This window comes from Pseudophryne corroboree, chromosome 6 (assembly GCF_028390025.1).
Source record: "Pseudophryne corroboree isolate aPseCor3 chromosome 6, aPseCor3.hap2, whole genome shotgun sequence".
In the NCBI taxonomy this organism is placed as follows: Eukaryota; Metazoa; Chordata; class Amphibia; order Anura; family Myobatrachidae; genus Pseudophryne; species Pseudophryne corroboree.
The window spans coordinates 191,801,275-191,823,013 of NC_086449.1; the positions used below are offsets into that span (position 1 = coordinate 191,801,275).

At 48.8% G+C, this 21,739-nt stretch overlaps 1 protein-coding gene across 4 annotated transcripts in view; it reads left to right on the forward strand.

Annotated features, from left to right (window-relative positions):
• ANP32A (acidic nuclear phosphoprotein 32 family member A) overlaps nt 1-21,739 on the forward strand; it is a 98,811-nt gene that overhangs the window by 65,360 nt on the left and 11,712 nt on the right. For all 4 annotated transcript variants that reach the window (XM_063925531.1, XM_063925528.1, XM_063925532.1 and 1 more), the window contains exons 3-4: nt 20,473-20,595; nt 20,795-20,993. In XM_063925531.1, the coding sequence (XP_063781601.1) occupies nt 20,473-20,595; nt 20,795-20,993 (322 nt within the window). The remainder of the gene's footprint in view (nt 1-20,472; nt 20,596-20,794; nt 20,994-21,739) is intronic.

Genomic DNA, 21,739 nt, shown 5'->3' on the forward strand with positions numbered 1-21,739 from the left:
GGATGCTGGGCGCCCATCCCAAGTGCGGATTGTCTGCATTACTTGTACATAGTTATTGTTACAAAAAAATCGGGTTATTATTGTTGTGAGCCATCTTTTTTAGAGGCTACTTCATTGTTATCATACTGTTAACTGGGTTCAAATCACAAGTTGTACGGTGTGATTGGTGTGGCTGGTATGAGTCTTACCCGGGATTCATGATCCTTCCTTATTGTGTACGCTCGTCCGGGCACAGTACCTAACTGAGGCTTGGAGGAGGGTCATAGGGGGAGGAGCCAGTACACACCATGTGATCCTAAAAGCTTGCTTTTGTGCCCTGTCTCCTGCGGAGCCGCTATTCCTTATGGTCCTGACGGAGTCCCCAGCATCCACTACGGACTATGAGAAATAGATTTATCGGTAAGTAAAATCTTATTTTTCCGTATTTTGGAATAATTGCGTACTATATTGAGATATCATGGTGATGGGACCTAAATCTAAGCACAGAATGCATTTATGTTACATATACACCCTATACACACAGCCTGAAGGTAATTTTAGCCAATATTTTATATAACTTTGTGCATTAAACAAAGTGTGTCTACATTCATACAATTAATTTATGTTTCATATACACCTTATACACACAGCCTGAAGGACATTTAATACAATATTTTTAATAACTTTGTGTATTAAACAATGTTTGTGTACATTGAGCCATCAAAAAACAAAGGTTTCACTATCTCACTCTCACTCAAAAAAGTCCGTATTTCGGAATATTCCGTATTTCGGAATATTTGGATATGGGATACTCAACCTGTACCCTGTTTGAAGAACCGTGGGTTAATCCTGTTAAGAAATTTCAAATCCCTATAAGGTTGCTCTCATCTGTTCCTTTTCCCCTAGAGGATAGGAAAAAATGGGAAAATCCACCGATAGTGGACGCATCAGTCTCTAGGCTGTCACGTAAAATTGTATTACCTGTCCCTGGTGCAGCCTCCCTAAAAGATACGGCCGATCGTAAAATTGAGACTACACTCAAATCATTGTACACAGCTGCTGGGGTGGCCCAAAGACCCACTATTGCATGTGCGTGGATCACAAAAGCCATTGCTAAATGGTCAGGTAACCTAATTGAGGGGTTAGATTTCTTGTCTAGGAGGGATGTTGTTTTACTCCTGCAGCATATACAGGACTCTGCGAACTTTATGGTGGAGGCCATAAAATAGATTGGTTTGCTTAATGCACGCACCACCGCTATGGCAGTGTCAGCACGCAGGGGCTTGTGGCTACGCCAGTGGACTGCTGATGCGGACTCCAGGAAAGGCGTGGAAGGCCTGCCATTCACAGGAGAGGCCTTGTTTGGAGATGAACTAGACAAATGGATCTCCAGAGCTACTGCGGGTAAGTCTACGTATCTTCCTTCCGCAGCTCCCACAGCCAGGAAAGCTTATTCAGCTTCAAATTTACAGTCCTTTCGGACAGCCAAGTTTAAGGGAAAATCCAGAGGCGCTTCTACGTCTTCCAGAGGTGCAAGAGGTAAACCACGCAAACCAGCATTTGCATGTGCTCAGGAACAGAGCTCAGGCTCTGCTTCCTCAAAGCCTTCAGCATGATGGTGGACCGCCAGGCCTGGAGGGCTGTCAGGTGGGAGCCCAACTAAAATTCTTCAGTCACATCTGGTCAAGTTCGTGCCGGGATCCCTGGGTCATAGATCTTATTTCCCAGGGATACAAACTGGAGTTCCAAGACCTCCCACCTCACAGATTCTTCAAATCAGGCTTACCAGCTTCACAAGAGCAAACAAACAAACAGTGGCAGTTGCTCAATCATTCCTGGAGATAATTATATATCAGGTGCTAGAAAGGGGGAGGGGTCACAAACAAACAGCAGACAGAGAGGGGGGTGCTTGCTTCTCAAGAGGCAAGTATAACTTTACAGCAGGCCATCCAAAAACTGGTACAGACTCAAGTAATTGTTCCAGTTCCACCTCATCTGCACAACAAGGGATACTATTCCAACTTGTTTGTAGTACCGAAACCGGACGGTTCTGTGCGACCAATTCTAAACCTCAAGTCCTTGAATCCGTTCTTAAAAGTGTTCAAGTTCAAGATGGAGTCTCTGAGAGTGGTGATCTCAGGTCTGGAGGAAGGGGAATTCCTTGTGTCTCTGGATATAAAGGATGCGTACCTTCACATTCCGATCTGGCCGCCTCATCAGGCTTATCTACAGTTTGTACTACAGGACTGTCACAACCAGTTCCAGGCCCTACCATTTGGTCTTTCCACGGCACCGAGGGTATTCACCAAAGTAATGGCAGAGATGATGTTTCTCCTTCGCAAGCAGGGAGTGAACATAATTCCGTACCTGGACGATCTTCTGATAAAGGCGCCGTCCAAGGAGAGGTTGCTGGACAGCATTGGCCTCTCAACCAAACTTCTCCAGGTTCAAGGGTGGATTCTGAACCTTCAGAAATCTCACCTAGAGCCAACACAGAGGCTCCCATTCCTGGGAATGATATTGGACACGGAGTCGCAGAAAGTGTTCCTTCCATTGGAAAAGGCATTGGTAATCCAGTCGATGGTTCGGGATGTCCTGAAGCCAACGCGGATATCGGTGCATCTATGCATTCGACTACTAGGGAAAATGGTGGGCCCTTACGAGGCGATTCAATATGGAAGGTTTCACGCAAGACCCTTCCAGCTCGATCTGTTGGACAAATGGTCCGGATCACATCTTTACATACACCAGAGGATCCGTCTGTCTACAAGTTTGATACTTTGGCCTCTGAGGACCTTCAGTTTGGTCAATCAGTTCTGCAGGAACCTAAGCACTCTCCCACCCGGTTTGGGAGCTTTGGTACATCCCCATGGTACTAAATGGAACCCCAGTTTCTCTGACGTCCTTGTGGATGCTGGGACTCCGTCAGGACCATGGGGAATAGCGGCTCCGCAGGAGACTGGGCACAAAAGTAAAAGCTTTAGGACTACCTGGTGTGCACTGGCTCCTCCCCCTATGACCCTCCTCCAAGCCTCAGTTAGATTTTTGTGCCCGAACGAGAAGGGTGCATACTAGGTGGCTCTCCTGAGCTGCTTAGAGTAAAAGTTTAAGTTAGGTTTTTTTTTATTTTCAGTGAGTCCTGCTGGCAACAGGCTCACTGCACCGAGGGACTAAGGGGAGAAGAAGCGAACTCACCTGCGTGCAGAGTGGATTGGGCTTCTTAGGCTACTGGACATTAGCTCCAGAGGGACCGATCACAGGCCCAGCCATGGATGGGTCCCAGAGCCGCACCGCAGCTGTGCGCCATTGCTCTCAGCAAACTTCTCACTCCGGTCACTGAGGGTGCAGGGCGCTGGGGGGGGGGCGCCCTGAGACGCAATAAAAACACCTTAGATGGCAAAAAATACATCACATATAGCTCCTGGGCTATATGGATGCATTTAACCCCTGCCAGTTTTCCTTAAAAAAGCGGGAGAAAGGCCGCCGAGAAGGGGGCGGAGCCTATCTTCTCAGCACACAAGCGCCATTTTCCCTCACAGCTCCGCTGGAAGGACGTCTCCCTGACTCTCCCCTGCAGTCCTGCACTACAGAAACAGGGTAAAACAAGAGAGGGGGGGCACTAATTTGGCAGATTAATCAATACAGCAGCTATATAAGGGAAATACACTTATATAAGGTTATCCCTGTATATATATAGCGCTCTGGTGTGTGCTGGCAAACTCTCCCTCTGTCTCCCCAAAGGGCTAGTGGGGTCCTGTCCTCTATCAGAGCATTCCCTGTGTGTGTGCTGTGTGTCGGTACGTTTGTGTCGACATGTATGAGGAGGAAAATGGTATGGATGCGGAGCAATTGCCTGTAATAGTGATGTCACCCCCTAGGGAGTCGACACCTGACTGGATGGTCTTATGGAAGGAATTACGTGATAGCGTCAGCACTTTACAAAAGACTGTTGAAGACATGAGACAGCCGGAAAATCAGTTAGTACCTGTCCAGGCGTCTCAAACACCGTCAGGGGCTCTAAAGCGCCCGTTACCTCAGATGGTCGACACAGACCCAGACACGGACACTGACTCCAGTGTCGACGGTGAGGAAACAAACGTGATTTCCAGTAGGGCCACCTGTTACATGATCACGGCAATGAAGGAGGTTTTGAACATTTCTGATACTACAAGTACCACAAAAAAGGGTATTATGTGGGGTGTGAAAAAACTACCCGTAGTTTCTCTAACGTCCTAGTGGATGCTGGGGACTCCGTCAGGACCATGGGATTAGCGGCTCCGCAGGAGACAGGGCACAAAAATAGAGCTTTAGGATCAGGTGGTGTGCACTGGCTCCTCCCCCTATGACCCTCCTCCAAGCCTCAGTTAGGTTTTTGTGCCCGTCCGAGCAGGGTGCAATCTAGGTGGCTCTCCTAAAGAGCTGCTTAGAAAAAGTTTTTAGGTTTTTTATTTTCAGTGAGTCCTGCTGGCAACAGGCTCACTGCATCGAGGGACTTAGGGGAGAGAAGTGAACTCACCTGCGTGCAGGATGGATTGGCTTCTTAGGCTACTGGACACCATTAGCTCCAGAGGGATCGAACACAGGCCCAGCCATGGAGTCCGGTCCCGGAGCCGCGCCGCCGACCCCCCTTGCAGATGCCGAAGATTGAAGAGGTCCAGAAACAGGCGGCAGAAGACTTTTCAGTCTTCATGAGGTAGCGCACAGCACTGCAGCTGTGCGCCATTGTTGTCAGCACACTTCACACAGCGGTCACTGAGGGTGCAGGGCGCTGGGGGGGGGGGCGCCCTGGGCAGCAATGTATAATACCTTTTTTATGGCTAAAAATACATCACATATAGCCCTTGAGGCTATATGGATGTATTTAACCCCTGCCAGATCTCACAAACTCCGGGAGAATAGCCCGCCGAAATAGGGGGCGGGGCTTATTCTCCTCAGCACACAGCGCCATTTTCCTGCTCAGCTCCGCTGTGAGGAAGGCTCCCAGGACTCTCCCCTGCACTGCACTACAGAAACAGGGTAAAACAGAGAGGGGGGGCACTTTTTTGGCGATATTACTATATTTAAGCTGCTATAAGGATACAACACTTATATAGGGTTGTTCCCATATATATTATAGCGCTTGGGTGTGTGCTGGCAAACTCTCCCTCTGTCTCCCCAAAGGGCTAGTGGGGTCCTGTCTTCAATAGAGCATTCCCTGTGTGTCTGCTGTGTGTCGGTACGCGTGTGTCGACATGTATGAGGACGATGTTGGTGTGGAGGCAGAGCAATTGCCGGTAATGGTGATGTCACCCCCCAGGGAGTCGACACCGGAATGGATGGCTTTGTTTATGGAATTACGTGATAATGTCAGCACATTACAAAAATCAGTTGACGACATGAGACGGCCGGCAAACCAGTTAGTACCTGCCCAGGCGTCTCAGACACCGTCAGGGGCTGTAAAACGCCCTTTACCTCAGTCGGTCGACACAGACCCAGACACGGACACTGAATCTAGTGTCGACGGTGAAGAAACAAACGTATTTTCCAGTAGGGCCACACGTTATATGATCACGGCAATGAAGGAGACTTTACATATCTCTGATACTGCAAGTACCACAAAAAGGGGTATTATGTGGGGTGTGAAAAAACTACCTGTAGTTTTTCCTGAATCAGAGGAATTAAATGATGTATGTGATGAAGCGTGGGTTAACCCAGATAGAAAAGTGCTAATTTCAAAAAAGTTATTGGCATTATACCCTTTCCCGCCAGAGGTTAGGGCGCGCTGGGAAACACCCCCTAGGGTGGATAAGGCGCTCACACGCTTATCAAAACAAGTGGCGTTACCGTCTCCTGATACGGCCGCCCTCAAGGATCCAGCTGATAGGAGGCTGGAAACTACCTTAAAAAGTATATACACACATACTGGTGTTATACTGCGACCAGCCATCGCCTCAGCCTGGATGTGCAGTGCTGGGGTGGTCTGGTCGGATTCCCTGACTGAAAATATTGATACCCTGGATAGGGACAGTATTTTATTGACTTTAGAGCAATTAAAGGATGCTTTTCTTTATATGCGAGATGCTCAGAGGGATATTTGCACTCTGGCATCGAGAGTAAGTGCGATGTCCATATCTGCCAGAAGAAGTTTATGGACGCGACAGTGGTCAGGTGATGCGGATTCCAAACGGCATATGGAAGTATTGCCGTATAAAGGGGAGGAATTATTTGGCGTCGGTCTATCGGATCTGGTGGCCACGGCAACTGCCGGAAAATCCACCTTTTTACCTCAGACCCCCTCCCAACAGAAAAAGACACCGTCTTTTCAGCCGCAGTCCTTTCGGTCCTATAAGAACAAGCGGGCAAAAGGACAGTCATATCTGCCCCGAGGCAGAGGAAAGGGTAAGAGAGGGCAGCAAGCAGCTCCTTCCCAGGAACAGAAGCCCGCCCCGGGTTCTGCAAAGCCCTCAGCATGACGCTGGGGCTTTACAAGCGGACTCAGGAGCGTTGGGGGGTCGACTCAAGAATTTCAGCGCGCAGTGGGCTTGCTCACAGGTGGACCCCTGGATCCTGCAGGTAGTATCTCAGGGTTACAGGTTGGAATTCGAGAAGTCTCCCCCTCGCCGGTTCCTAAAGTCTGCTTTGCCAACGTCTCCCTCAGACAGGGCGACGGTATTGGAAGCCATTCACAAGCTGTTTTCTCAGCAGGTGATAGTCAAGGTACCCCTCCTACAACAGGAAAAGGGGTATTACTCCACACTATTTGTGGTACCGAAGCCGGACGGCTCGGTAAGACCTATTCTAAATCTGAAATCTTTGAACCTGTACATACAAAAATTCAAGTTCAAGATGGAGTCACTCAGAGCAGTGATAGCGAATCTGGAAGAAGGGGACTTTATGGTGTCCCTGGACATAAAAGATGCTTATCTGCATGTCCCAATTTGCCCTTCACATCAAGGGTACCTCAGGTTCGTGGTGCAAAACTGTCATTATCAGTTTCAGACGCTGCCGTTTGGATTGTCCACGGCACCTCGGGTCTTTACCAAGGTAATGGCCGAAATGATGATTCTTCTGCGAAGAAGAGGCGTATTAATTATCCCTTACTTGGACGATCTCCTGATAAGGGCAAGGTCCAGAGAACAGCTGGAGGACGGAGTAGCACTAACCCAAGTAGTGCTGCAACAACACGGGTGGATTCTGAATTTTCCAAAATCTCAGTTGACCCCGACAACACGTCTGCTGTTCCTGGGAATGATTCTGGACACGGTTCAGAAAAAGGTGTTTCTTCCGGAGGAGAAAGCCAAGGAGTTATCCGAACTTGTCAGGAACCTCCTAAAACCAGGAAAAGTGTCTGTGCATCAATGCACAAGAGTCCTGGGAAAGATGGTGGCTTCTTACGAAGCGATTCCATTCGGCAGATTCCACGCACGAACTTTTCAGTGGGATCTGCTGGACAAATGGTCCGGATAGCATCTGCAGATGCATCAGCGGATAACCTTATCGCCACGGACAAGGGTGTCTCTTCTGTGGTGGTTGCAGAGTGCTCATCTGTTAGAGGGCCGCAGATTCGGCATACAGGACTGGGTCCTGGTGACCACGGATGCCAGTCTGAGAGGCTGGGGAGCGGTCACACAGGGAAAAAACTTCCAGGGAGTATGGTCAAACCTGGAGATATTTCTTCACATAAATATACTGGAGCTAAGAGCGATTTACAATGCTCTAAGCCTGGCAAAACCCCTGCTTCAGGGTCAGCCGGTGTTGATCCAGTCGGACAACATCACGGCAGTCGCCCACGTAAACAGACAGGGCGGCACAAGAAGCAGGAGAGCAATGGCAGAAGCTGCAAGGATTCTTCGCTGGGCGGAAGATCATGTGATAGCACTGTCAGCAGTGTTCATTCCGGGAGTGGACAACTGGGAAGCAGACTTCCTCAGCAGACACGATCTACACCCGGGAGAGTGGGGACTTCATCCAGAAGTCTTCCACATGATTGTGAACCGTTGGGAAAAACCAAAGGTGGACATGATGGCGTCTCGCCTCAACAAAAAACTGGACAGGTATTGCGCCAGGTCAAGAGACCCTCAGGCAATAGCTGTGGACGCTCTGGTAACGCCGTGGGTGTTCCAGTCAGTGTATGTGTTTCCTCCTCTGCCTCTCATACCAAAAGTACTGAGAATCATACGGCAAAGGGGAGTAAGAACGATACTCGTGGCTCCGGATTGGCCAAGAAGAACTTGGTACCCGGAACTTCAGGAGATGCTCACGGAAGATCCGTGGCCTCTACCTCTAAGACGGGACCTGCTTCAGCAGGGACCGTGTCTATTCCAAGACTTACCGCGGCTGCGTTTGACGGCATGGCGGTTGAACGCCAAATTCTAAGGGAAAAAGGCATTCCGGAAGAGGTCATTCCTACACTGGTAAAAGCCAGGAAGGAGGTGACTGCACAACATTATCACCGCATTTGGAGAAAATATGTTGCGTGGTGTGAGGCCAGGAAGGCCCCCACGGAGGAATTTCAATTGGGTCGATTCCTACATTTCCTGCAAACAGGATTGTCTATGGGCCTCAAGTTGGGGTCCATTAAGGTTCAAATTTCGGCCCTGTCGATTTTCTTCCTAAAAGAATTGGCTTCAGTTCCTGAAGTCCAGACTTTTGTAAAAGGAGTACTACATATACAGCCCCCGGTTGTGCCCCCAGTGGCTCCGTGGGACCTTAATGTAGTTTTGGATTTTCTCAAATCCCATTGGTTTGAGCCACTCAAATCGGCGGATTTGAAATATCTTACATGGAAGGTAACCATGCTACTGGCCCTGGCTTCAGCCAGGAGAGTGTCAGAATTGGCGGCTTTATCGTATAAAAGCCCATATCTGATTTTCCATTCAGACAGGGCAGAACTGCGGACGCGTCCTCATTTTCTGCCTAAGGTGGTGTCAGCGTTTCACCTGAACCAGCCTATTGTAGTGCCTGCGGCTACTAGCGATTTGGAGGATTCCAAGTTGCTGGACGTTGTCAGGGCATTGAAAATATATATTTCAAGGACGGCTGGAGTCAGAAAATCTGACTCGCTGTTTATACTGTATGCACCCAACAAGCTGGGTGCTCCTGCTTCTAAGCAGACGATTGCTCGTTGGATTTGTAGCACAATTCAACTTGCACATTCTGTGGCAGGCCTGCCACAGCCTAAATCTGTCAAGGCCCATTCCACAAGGAAGGTGGGCTCATCCTGGGCGGCTGCCCGAGGGGTCTCGGCATTACAACTCTGCCAAGCAGCTACGTGGTCGGGGGAGAACACGTTTGTAAAATTCTACAAATTTGATACCCTGGCTAAAGAGGACCTGGAGTTCTCTCATTCGGTGCTGCAGAGTCATCCGCACTCTCCCGCCCGTTTGGGAGCTTTGGTATAATCCCCATGGTCCTGACGGAGTCCCCAGCATCCACTAGGACGTTAGAGAAAATAAGATTTTACTTACCGATAAATCTATTTCTCGTAGTCCGTAGTGGATGCTGGGCGCCCATCCCAAGTGCGGATTGTCTGCAATACTTGTACATAGTTATTGTTACAAAAAAATCGGGTTGTTCTTGTTGTGAGCCGTCTGTTCAGAGGTTCCTACGTTGTCATACTGTTAACTGGGTTCAGATCACAAGTTGTATGGTGTGATTGGTGTGGCTGGTATGAGTCTTACCCGGGATTCAATATCCTTCCTTATTGTGTACGCTCGTCCGGGCACAGTATCCTAACTGAGGCTTGGAGGAGGGTCATAGGGGGAGGAGCCAGTGCACACCACCTGATCCTAAAGCTTTATTTTTGTGCCCTGTCTCCTGCGGAGCCGCTAATCCCATGGTCCTGACGGAGTCCCCAGCATCCACTACGGACTACGAGAAATAGATTTATCGGTAAGTAAAATCTTATTTTTTCCTGAATCAGATTAATTAAATGAGGTGTGTGATGAAGCGTGGGTTTCCCCCGATAAAAAACTGCTAATTTTTAAAAAATTATTGGCATTATACCCTTTCCCGCCAGAGGAGAGGGCGCGTTGGGAAACACCCCCTAGGGTAGATAAGGCGCTCACACGCTTATCAAAACAAGTGGCGTTACCGTCTCCTGATACGGCCGCCCTCAAGGAGCCAGCTGATAGGAAGCTGGACAATATCCTAAAAAGTATATACACACATACTGGTGTTATACTGCGACCAGCAATCGCCTCAGCCTGGATGTGCAGTGCTGGGGTGGCTTGGTCGGATTCCCTGACTGAAAATATTGATACCCTGGACAGGGACAGTATATTATTGACTATAGAGCATTTAAAGGATGCATTTCTATATATGCGAGATGCACAGAGGGATATTTGCACTCTGGCATCAAGAGTAAGTGCGCTGTCCATTTCTGCCAGAAGAGGGTTATGGACGCGACAGTGGTCAGGTGATGCGGATTCCAAACGGCATATGGAAGTATTGCCGTATAAAGGGGAGGAGTTATTTGGGGTCGGTCTATCAGACCTGGTGGCCACGGAAACGGCTGGGAAATCCACCTTTTTACCCCAGGTCACCTCTCAGCAGAAAAAGACACCGTCTTTTCAGGCTCAGTCCTTTCGTCCCCATAAGGGCAAGCGGGCAAAAGGCCACTCATTTCTGCCCCGGGGCAGAGGAAGGGGAAAAGACTGCAGCAGGCAGCCTCTTCCCAGGAACAGAAGCCCTCCCCCGCTTCTGCCAAGTCCTCAGCATGACGCTGGGGCCTTACAAGCGGACTCAGGTACGGTGGGGGGCCGTCTCAAGAATTTCAGCGCGCAGTGGGCTCACTCGCAAGTGGACCCCTGGATCCTGCAGGTAGTATCTCAGGGGTACAAATTGGAATTCGAGACGTCTCCCCCTCGCCGGTTCCTGAAGTCTGCTTTACCAACGTCTCCCTCCGACAGGGAGGCGGTATTGGAAGCCATTCACAAGCTGTATTCCCAGCAGGTGATAATCAAGGTACCCCTCCTACAACAGGGAAAGGGGTATTATTCCACGCTGTTTGTGGTACCGAAGCCGGACGGCTCGGTGAGACCTATTCTAAATCTGAAATCCTTGAACACTTACATACAAAGGTTCAAATTCAAGATGGAGTCACTCAGAGCAGTGATAGCGAACCTGGAAGAAGGGGACTATATGGTGTCTCTGGACATCAAGGATGCTTACCTCCATGTCCCAATTTGCCCTTCTCACCAAGGGTACCTCAGGTTTGTGGTACAGAACTGTCATTATCAGTTTCAGACGCTGCCGTTTGGATTGTCCACGGCACCCCGGGTCTTTACCAAGGTAATGGCCGAAATGATGATTCTTCTTCGAAGAAAAGGCGTCTTAATTATCCCTTACTTGGACGATCTCCTGATAAGGGCAAGGTCCAGGGAACAGTTAGAGGTCGGAGTAGCACTATCTCAAGTAGTGCTACGACAGCACGGGTGGATTCTAAATATTCCAAAATCGCAGCTGATTCCGACGACACGTCTGCTGTTCCTAGGGATGATTCTGGACACAGTCCAGAAAAAGGTGTTTCTCCCGGAGGAGAAAGCCAGGGAGTTATCCGAGCTAGTCAGGAACCTCCTAAAACCAGGCCAAGTGTCAGTCATCAATGCACAAGGGTCCTGGGAAAAATGGTGGCTTCGTACGAAGCGATTCCATTCGGCAGATTCCACGCAAGAACTTTCCAGTGGGGTCTGCTGGACAAATGGTCCGGATCGCATCTTCAGATGCATCAGCGGATAACCCTGTCTCCGAGGACAAGGGTGTCTCTCCTGTGGTGGTTGCAGAGTACTCATCTTCTAGAGGGTCGCAGATTCGGCATTCAGGACTGGGTCCTGGTGACCACGGATGCCAGCCTGAGAGGCTGGGGAGCAGTCACACAGGGAAGAAATTTCCAGGGCTTGTGGTCAAGCATGGAAACGTCATTTCTCTAACGTCCTAGTGGATGCTGGGGACTCCGTCAGGACCATGGGGATTAGCGGCTCCGCAGGAGACAGGGCACAAAAAGTAAGCTTTTAGGATCACATGGTGTGTACTGGCTCCTCCCCCTATGACCCTCCTCCAAGCCTCAGTTAGGTTTTTGTGCCCGTCCGAGCAGGGTGCAATCTAGGTGGCTCTCTTAAAGAGTTGCTTAGAAAAAGTTTTTAGGTTCTTTATTTTCAGTGAGCCCTGCTGGCAACAGGCTCACTGCTACGAGGGACTTAGGGGAGAGAAGTGAACTCACCTGCGTGCAGGATGGATTGGCTTCTTAGGCTACTGGACACCATTAGCTCCAGAGGGAGTCGGAACACAGGTCTCGCCCTGGGGTTCGTCCCGGAGCCGCGCCGCCGACCCCCCTTGCAGATGCTGAAGATTGAAGAGGTCCGGAACCAGGCGGCAGAAGACTTTCAGTCTTCATCAGGTAGCGCACAGCACTGCAGCTGTGCGCCATTGTTGTCAGCACACTTCACACAGCGGTCACGGAGGGTGCAGGGCGCGGGGGGGGGGGGGGCGCCCTGGGCAGCAATGTATAATACCTGTATGGCGAAAAATACATCACATATAGCCCTTGAGGCTATATGGATGTATTTAACCCCTGCCAGATATCACAAACTCCGGAGAAGAAGCCCGCCGAAAAGGGGGCGGGGCCTATTCTCCTCAGCACACAGCGCCATTTTCCCTCACAGAAATGCTGGTGGGAAGGCTCCCATGCTCTCCCCTGCACTGCACTACAGAAACAGGGTTAAAACAGAGAGGGGGGGCACTGATTTGGCGATATGAATATATATAAAATGCTATAAGGGAGGAACACTTATATAAAGGTTGTCCCTGTATAATTATAGCGTTTTGGTGTGTGCTGGCAAACTCTCCCTCTGTCTCCCCAAAGGGCTAGTGGGTCCTGTCCTCTATCAGAGCATTCCCTATGTGTGTGCTGTATGTCGGTACGTGTGTGTCGACAGGTATGAGGAAAATGTTGGTGAGGAGGCGGAGCAAATTGCCTGTAATGGTGATGTCACTCTCTAGGGAGTCGACACCGGAATGGATGCCTTATTTATGGAATTACATGATAATGTCAACACGCTGCAAGCCGGTTGACGACATGAGACGGCCGGCGATCAAATTAGTACCTGTCCAGGCGTCTCAAACACCGTCAGGGGCTGTAAAACGCCCATTTACCTCAGTCGGTCGACACAGACCCAGACACGGACACTGATTTCAGTGTCGACGGTGAAGAAACAAACGTATTTTCCTTTAGGGCCACACGTTAAGGGCAATGAAGGAGGTGTTACATATTTCTGATACTACACGTACCACAAAAAAGGGTATTATGTGGGATGTGAAAAAACTACCTGTAGTTTTTCCTGAATCAGATAAATTAAATGAAGTGTGTGATGATGCGTGGGTTTCCCCCGATAGAAAATTATTGGCGGTATACCCTTTCCCGCCAGAAGTTAGGGCGCGTTGGGAAACACCCCTTAGGGTGGATAAGGCGCTCACATGCTTATCAGAACAAGTGGCGGTACCATCTACAGATAGGGCCGTACTTAAGGAGCCAGCTGATAGGAGGCTGGAAAATATCCTAAAAAGTATACACACACATGCTGGTGTTATACTGCGACCAGCGATCGCCTCAGCCTGGATGTGCAGAGCTGAGGTGGCTTGGTCGGATTCCCTGACTAAAAATATTGATACCCTTGACAGGGACAGTATTTTATTGACTATAGAGCATTTAAAGGATGCATTTCTATATATGCGAGATGCGCAGAGGGATATTTGCACTCTGGCATCAAGAGTAAATGCGATGTCCATATCTGCAAGAAGATGTTTATGGACACGACAGTGGTCAGGTGATGCAGATTCCAAACGGCACAAAGATGTATTGCCGTATAAAGGGGAGGAGTTATTTGGGGTCGGTCCATGGGACCTGGTGGCCACGGCAACTGCTGGAAAATCCACCGTTTTTTACCCTAAGTCACATCTCTGCAGAAAAAGACACCGTCTTTTCAGCCTCAGTCCTTTCGTCCCTATAAGAGTCATATCTGCCCAGGGATAGAGGAAAGGGAAGAAGACTGCAGCAGGCAGCCCATTCCCAGGAACAGAAGCCCTCCACCGCTTCTACCAAGTTCTCAGCATGACGCTAGGACCGTACAGGACCCCTGGATCTTACAAGTAGTATCCAAGGGGTACAGATTGGAATGTCGAGACGTTTCCCCCTCGCAGGTTCCTGTAGTCTGCTGTACCAATGTCTCCCTCCGACAGGGAGGCAGTATTGAAAACAATTCACAAGCTGTATTCCCAGCAGGTGATAATAAAATTACCCCTCCTACAACAGGGAAAGGGGTATTATTCCACACTATATGGTGGTACTGAAGCCAGAAGGCTAGGTGAGACCTATTCTAAATCTGAAATATTTGAACACTTACAAAGGTTCAAATCCAGATGGAGTCACTCAGAGCAGTGATAGCGAACCGGGAAGAAGGGGACTATATGGTGTCCCGGGACATCAGGGATGCTTACCTCCATGTCCCAAAATTTGCCTTTCTCACCAAGGGTATCTCAGGTTCGTGGTACAGAACTGTCACTATCAGTTTCAGACGATGCCGTTGGATTGTCCAAGGCACCCCGGGTCCTTACCAAGGTAATGACCGAAATGAGGATTCGTCTTCAAAGAAAATGGACGACCTCCTGATAAGAACAAGGTCCAGAGAACAGTTGGAGGTCGGAGTAGCACTATCTCAAGTAGTTCTACGACAACACGGGTGGATTCTAAATATTCCAAAACCGCAGTTGTTCCGACGACACGTCTGCTGGTCCTAGGGATGATTCTGGACACAGTCCAGAAAAAGGTGTTTCTCCCAGAGGAGAAAGCCAGGGAGTTATCCGAGCTAATCGGGATCCTCCTAAAACCAGGAAAAGTGTCAGTGCATCATTGCACAAGAGTCCTGGTAAAAATGGTGGCTTATTACGAAGCGATTCCATTCGGCAGATTTCACGCAAGAACTCTTCAGTGGGATCTGCTGGACAAATGGTCCGGACCGCATCTTCAGATGCATCAGCGGATAACCCTATATCCAAGGACAAGGGTGTCTCTCCTGTGGTGATTACAGAGTGCTCATCTTCTAGAGGGCCGTAGAATCGGCATTCAGGATTGGATGCTGGTGACCACGGAGGCCAGCCTGAGAGGCTGGGGAGCAGTCACACAGGGAAAAAATTTCCAGGGAGTGTGATCAAGTCTGGAGAATTCTCTCCACATAAATATACTGGAGCTAAGAGCAAATTTATAATGCTCTAAACTTAGTAAGACCTCTGCTTCAAGGTCAGCCGGTATTGATCCAGTGGGATAACATCACGGCAGTCGCCCACGTAAACAGAAAGGGCGGCACAAGAAGCAGGAGGGCAGTGGCAAAACTGCAAGGATTTTTCGCTAGGCGGAAAATCATGTGATAGCACTGTCAGCAGTGTTCATTCCGGGAGTGGACGACTGGGAAGCAGACTTCCTCAGCAGGCACGACCTCCACCCGGGAGAGTGGGAACTTCATAGGGAAGTTTTCCGCATGATTGTGAACCGTTGGGAAAGACCAAAGGTGGACATGATGGCGTCCCGCCCGAACAAAAAACGGGACAGGTATTGCGCCAGGTCACGAGACCTTCAGGCGATAGCTGTGGATGTCCTGGTAACACCGTGGGTGTAACAGTCGGTGTGTGTGTTCCCTCCTCTGCTTCTCATAACCAAGGTATTGAGAATTATAAGACGTAGAGGAGTAAGAACTATACTCGTGGCTCCGGATTGGCCAAGAGGGACTTGGTACCCGGAACTTCAAGAGATGCTCACAGAGGACTAATGGCCTCAGGAGCTAAGAAGGGACTTGCTTCAGCAAGTACCATGTCTGTTCCAAGACTTACCGCGGCTGCGTTTGACGGCATGGCGGTTGAACGCCGGATTCTAAGGGAAAAGGCATTCCGGAAGAGGTCATACCTACCCTGGTAAAAGCCAGGAAGGAGGTGACCGCACAACGTTATCACCACATGTGGTGAAAATATGTTGCGTGGGTGAGGCCAGGAAGGCCCCACGAAGAAATTTCAACTAGGTCGATTTCTGCACTTCCTGAAAACAGGAGTGTCTATGAGCCTCAAATTGGGGTCCATTAAGGTTCAAGTTTCGGCCCTGTAGATTTTCTTCCAGAAAGAATTGGCTTCAGTTCCTGAAGTCCAGACATTTGTCAAGGGAGTATTGCATATACAGCCCCTTTTGTGCCTCCAGTGGCACCGTGGGATCTCAAAGTAGTGTTGGGATTCCTCAAATCATATTGGTTTGAACCGCTCAAATCTGTGGATTTGAAATATCTCACATGTAAAGTGACCATGCTGTTGGCCCTGGCCTCGGCCAGGCGATTGTCAGAATTGGCGGCTTTGTCTTACAAAAGCCCATATTTGATTTTCCATTCGGACGGGGCAGAACTGGGACTCGTCCCCAGTTTCTTCCTAAGGTGGTGTCAGCGTTTCACCTGAAACAACCTATTGTGGTGCCTGCGGCTACTAGGGACTTGGAGGACTCCAAGTTGCTAGACGTTGTCAGGGCCCTGAAAATATATATATATATATATATATATATATATATATATATATATATATATATATATATATAATTCCAGGACGGCTGGAGTCAGAAAGTCTGACTTGCTGTTTATATTGTATGCACTCAAAAAGCTGGGTGCTCCTGCTTCTAAGCAGAATATTGCTCGTTGGATTTGTAGTACAATTCAACTTGCACATTCTGTGGCAGGCCTGCCACAGCCAAAATCTGTAAATGCCCATTCCACAAGGAAGGTGGGCTCATCTTGGGCGGCTGCCCGAGGGGTCTCGGCTTTACAACTTTGCCGAGCAGCTACGTGGTCAGGCGGGAACACGTTTGTAAAATTCTACAAATTTGATATCCTGGCTGAGGAGGACCTGGAGTTCTCTCATTCGGTGCTGCAGAGTCATCCGCACTCTCCCGCCCGTTTGGGAGCTTTGGTATAATCCCCATGGTCCTGACGGAGTCCCCAGCATCCGCTAGGACGTTAGAGAAAATAAGATTTTACTTACCGATAAATCTATTTCTCGTAGTCCGTAGTGGATGCTGGGCGCCCATCCCAAGTGCGGATTGTCTGCATTACTTGTACATAATTATTGTTACAAAAATCGGGTTATTATTGTTGTGGGCCATCTTTTCAGAGGCTCCTTCGTTGTTATCATACTGGTAACTGGGTTCAAATCACAGGTTGTACGGTGTGATTGGTGTGGCTGGTATGAGTCTTACCCGGGATTCAAGATCCTTCCTTATTGTGTACGCTCGTCCGGGCACAGTACCTAACTGAGGCTTGGAGGATGGTCATAGGGGGAGGAGCCAGTACACACCATGTGATCCTAAAAGCTTACTTTTTGTGCCCTGTCTCCTGCGGAGCCGCTAATCCCCATGGTCCTGACGGAGTCCCCAGCATCCACTACGGACTACGAGAAATAGATTTATCGGTAAGTAAAATCTTATTTTCACATAAATATCCTGGAACTAAGGGCCATTTACAATGCCCTAAGTCAAGCAAGGCCTCTGCTTCAGGGTCAGCCGGTGTTGATCCAGTCGGACAACATCACGGCAGTCGCCCACGTAAACAGACAGGGCGGCACAAGAAGCAGGAGAGCGATGGCAGAAGCTGCAAGGATTCTTCGCTGGGCGGAAAATCATGTGATAGCACTGTCAGCAGTGTTCATTCCCGGAGTGGACAACTGGGAAGCAGATTTTCTCAGCAGACACGATCTCCACCCGGGAGAGTGGGGACTTCATCCAGAAGTCTTCCAAGTGATTGTAAACCGTTGGGAAAAACCAAAGGTGGACATGATGGCGTCCCGCCTCAACAAAAAACTAGACAGGTATTGCGCCAGGTCAAGGGACCCTCAGGCAATAGCGGTGGACGCTCTGGTAACACCGTGGGTGTACCAGTCAGTGTATGTGTTCCCTCCTCTGCCTCTCATACCCAAGGTACTGAGGATTATAAGACGGAGAGGAGTAAGAACTATACTCGTGGCTCCGGATTGGCCAAGAAGGACTTGGTACCCGGAACTTCAAGAGATGCTCACGGAGGATCCGTGGCCTCTACCTCTAAGAAGGGACCTGCTTCAGCAAGGACCCTGTCTGTTCCAAGACTTACCGCGGCTGCGTTTGACGGCATGGCGGTTGAACGCCGGATCCTGAAGGAAAAAGGCATTCCAGATGAAGTCATTCCTACCCTGATCAAAGCCAGGAAGGATGTAACTGCACAACATTATCACCGTATTTGGAGGAAATATGTTGCGTGGTGCGAGGCCAGGAAGGCCCCGACAGAGGAATTTCAACTAGGTCGTTTCCTACATTTCCTGCAAACAGGACTGTCCATGGGCCTAAAATTAGGATCCATTAAGGTTCAAGTTTCGGCCTTGTCGATTTTCTTCCAGAAAGAATTGGCTTCAGTTCCTGAAGTCCAGACTTTTGTAAAGGGGGTACTGCATATACAGCCGCCCTTTGTGCCTCCAGTGGCACCCTGGGATCTCAATGTGGTTTTGGGATTCCTAAAATCTCATTGGTTCGAACCACTTGCCACAGTGGATTTAAAATATCTCACATGGAAAGTGGTAATGCTGTTGGCCCTGGCTTCAGCCAGGCGCGTATCAGAATTGGCGGCTTTATCCTATAAAAGCCCTTACCTGATATTTCATTCGGATAGGGCGGAATTGAGGACTCGCCCTCAATTTCTCCCTAAGGTGGTTTCAGCGTTTCACCTAAACCAACCTATTGTGGTGCCTGCGGCTACTGGGGACTTGGAGGATTCCAAGTTACTGGATGTAGTCAGGGCCCTGAAAATATATGTTTCCAGGACGGCTGGAGTCAGGAAATCTGACTCGCTGTTTATATTGTATGCACCCAACAAGCTGGGTGCTCCTGCTTCTAAGCAGACTATTGCTCGTTGGATTTGTAGTACAATTCAGCTTGCACATTCTGTGGCAGGCTTGCCACAGCCAAAATCTGTCAATGCCCATTCCACAAGGAAGGTGGGCTCATCTTGGGCGGCTGCCCGATGGGTCTCGGCTTTACAACTTTGCCGAGCAGCTACGTGGTCAGGGGAAAACACGTTTGTAAAATTCTACAAATTTGATACCCTGGCTAAGGAGGACCTGGAGTTCTCTCATTCGGTGCTGCAGAGTCATCCGCACTCTCCCGCCCGTTTGGGAGCTTTGGTATAATCCCCATGGTCCTGACGGAGTCCCAGCATCCACAAGGACGTCAGAGAAAATAAGAATTTACTTACCGATAATTCTATTTCTCGTAGTCCGTAGTGGATGCTGGGCGCCCATCCCAAGTGCGGATTGTCTGCAATACTTGTACATAGTTATTGTTGCCAAAAAATTCGGGTTTTTGTTGTAGTGAGCCATCTGTTCTGGAGGCTCCTCATGTTATCATACTGTTAACTGGGTTTAGATCACAAGTTATATGGTGTGATTGGTGTGGCTGGTATGAGTCTTACCCGGGATTCAAAATCCTTCCTTATTGTACGCTCGTCCGGGCACAGTATCCTAACTGAGGCTTGGAGGAGGGTCATAGGGGGAGGAGCCAGTGCACACCAGGTAGTCCTAAAGCTTTTACTTTTGTGCCCAGTCTCCTGCGGAGCCGCTATTCCCCATGGTCCTGACGGAGTCCCAGCATCCACTACGGACTACGAGAAATAGAATTATCGGTAAGTAAATTCTTATTATCCTCTAGGACGCAAGAGAAAATAGGATTTTAATGACCTACCGGTAAATCCTTTTCTCATAGTCCGTTGAGGATACTGGGTGCCCGCCCGGTGCTTTGTCTTTCCTGCACTGTTACTTGGTTAAGTATTGTTGGTTCAGCTGTTGCTGTTCCTGTTTAAAGTTGGATTAGCATAGCTTTCCTCTGTGTGTGCTGGTTCGGAATCTCACCACTATCTTTATCTATCCTTCTCTCAAAGTATGTCCGTCTCCTCGGCCACAGTTTCCTAGACTGGTAGGAGGGGCATAGAGGGAGGAGCCAGCCCACACTATCAAATTCTTAAAATGCCCATGGCTCCTAGTGAACCCGTCTTTAATCCTCTACGGACTACGAGAAAAGGATTTACCGGTAGGTAATTAAAATCCTATTTTCTTTGCCCCCTGCTGGGTGTCTATAGCAGTGGGCCTCTATAAGAGCTGTATTACTAGTTAAAGTGCTTGATAGCTCCGGGCTTAGCCATGTTTCTGTCATTGTCTGAATATTTCTGCAGTTGCATAAACACAACCGTACTATACTTGTCCTGCACTTCACCATCCACTCCTTCCCAGGCACAGATGGAAATGCCATGCAACTCTGCATAGGCGCATATGCGCGCTGCTGGTGATTTTATGCAGACTCCTCATTTTGCTTTAGATCCACTTGTGTTTATGTGGAAAGGACAGCCGTTACTCCTGATATTGATGAAAACCCTTGTTGGCTGTGTGCAAGAACTGGACAATATTTTCTTTGATTTTTAGTTGGAGTTGAGCGATAACAACATCTCGGGCGGACTGGAAGTACTGGCAGAAAAATGTCCGAATCTCACACACCTCAACCTAAGTGGGAACAGAATTAAAGACCTGAGCACAATAGAACCTCTGGTGAGGCATTGGGTTCATCTGGGTATAATAGGGGCCGTATGAATGGATCTCTGGGGGAACATGCACTTGGCTATTGGGGTATTTTAAGTAACTGAAATGCTTGTGAATGCTGCATCCCAGATTCTTGTACATCAGTCCTGTTCTACAAGTTGTTAATTTCATTGCCCTAACTATTAGCCATTATTTCTCTCGCCTTCAGAAAAAATTAGGGAGCCTAAGGAGCTTAGACCTGTTTAACTGTGAGGTCACTAACCTCAATGAATATCGGGAGAATGTCTTCAAGCTCCTCCCTCAGCTTACTTTTCTGGATGGATATGACCATGACGAAAAAGAAGCTCCTGACTCTGATGCGGAAGCATATGTGGAGGGCTTGGATGATGAAGAGGATGAGGAGGATGGTGGGTACTGGAGCTATGGCGTTTTGCAGCTCCTTATTTTAATGTCTTTCTATAGCTTTCTGCGTCAGTGGTTTGATCCCAGTGACATCGGGGGAGTAATGTGCTGATGGTCAAGATCTCAATTTCATTCTCCTTCCAGCTTGCATATGTTACCTCTGGCAGCATGAAGAAACAGATGGATACACTCCTATAGAGTGTATCTAACAAATCAGAGGAGACAGGTAGCATCCTTATGTGTACAACAGCATTCAACATGTTTATGATCATAGACATATCCAGTGTAAGCAGTCATTGGAGTGTAATTAGTGGAACTACAGCGTCTCATTACACAATTGAATATGTGACCACTAAGCCAGATACACTAGTCCCACTCCCCTCATTAATGTACACTTTCCAGTTTGTCTCCAATATAGTGTCTGCCTTTAGTCTTCTATTGCATAGCATTGCTGACATTGAGAGGACATCAGGGATGCTTTTATTTAAAGTGACATTTTGTTATTAAAAATACTGGGCCTGATTGAGATATGGACGCAGATCACACAGCCCGCAGCGGCTGTGCGTTAATATGCTAATGCGCGCAGGAGGCGTCTTGTGTAAATATACGCCTCCTGCCAGCTTCTCTGATGATCTGCATGAACTCTCGGGTTACTCGGGATGTCTGGGAAATTCATTCTTCTGATGCCAGTGAAGCTGCGTCCAAGGATGTTTTTGGGAATGCTGTTTGTTGCCTCCCTGCAGCATGCGCA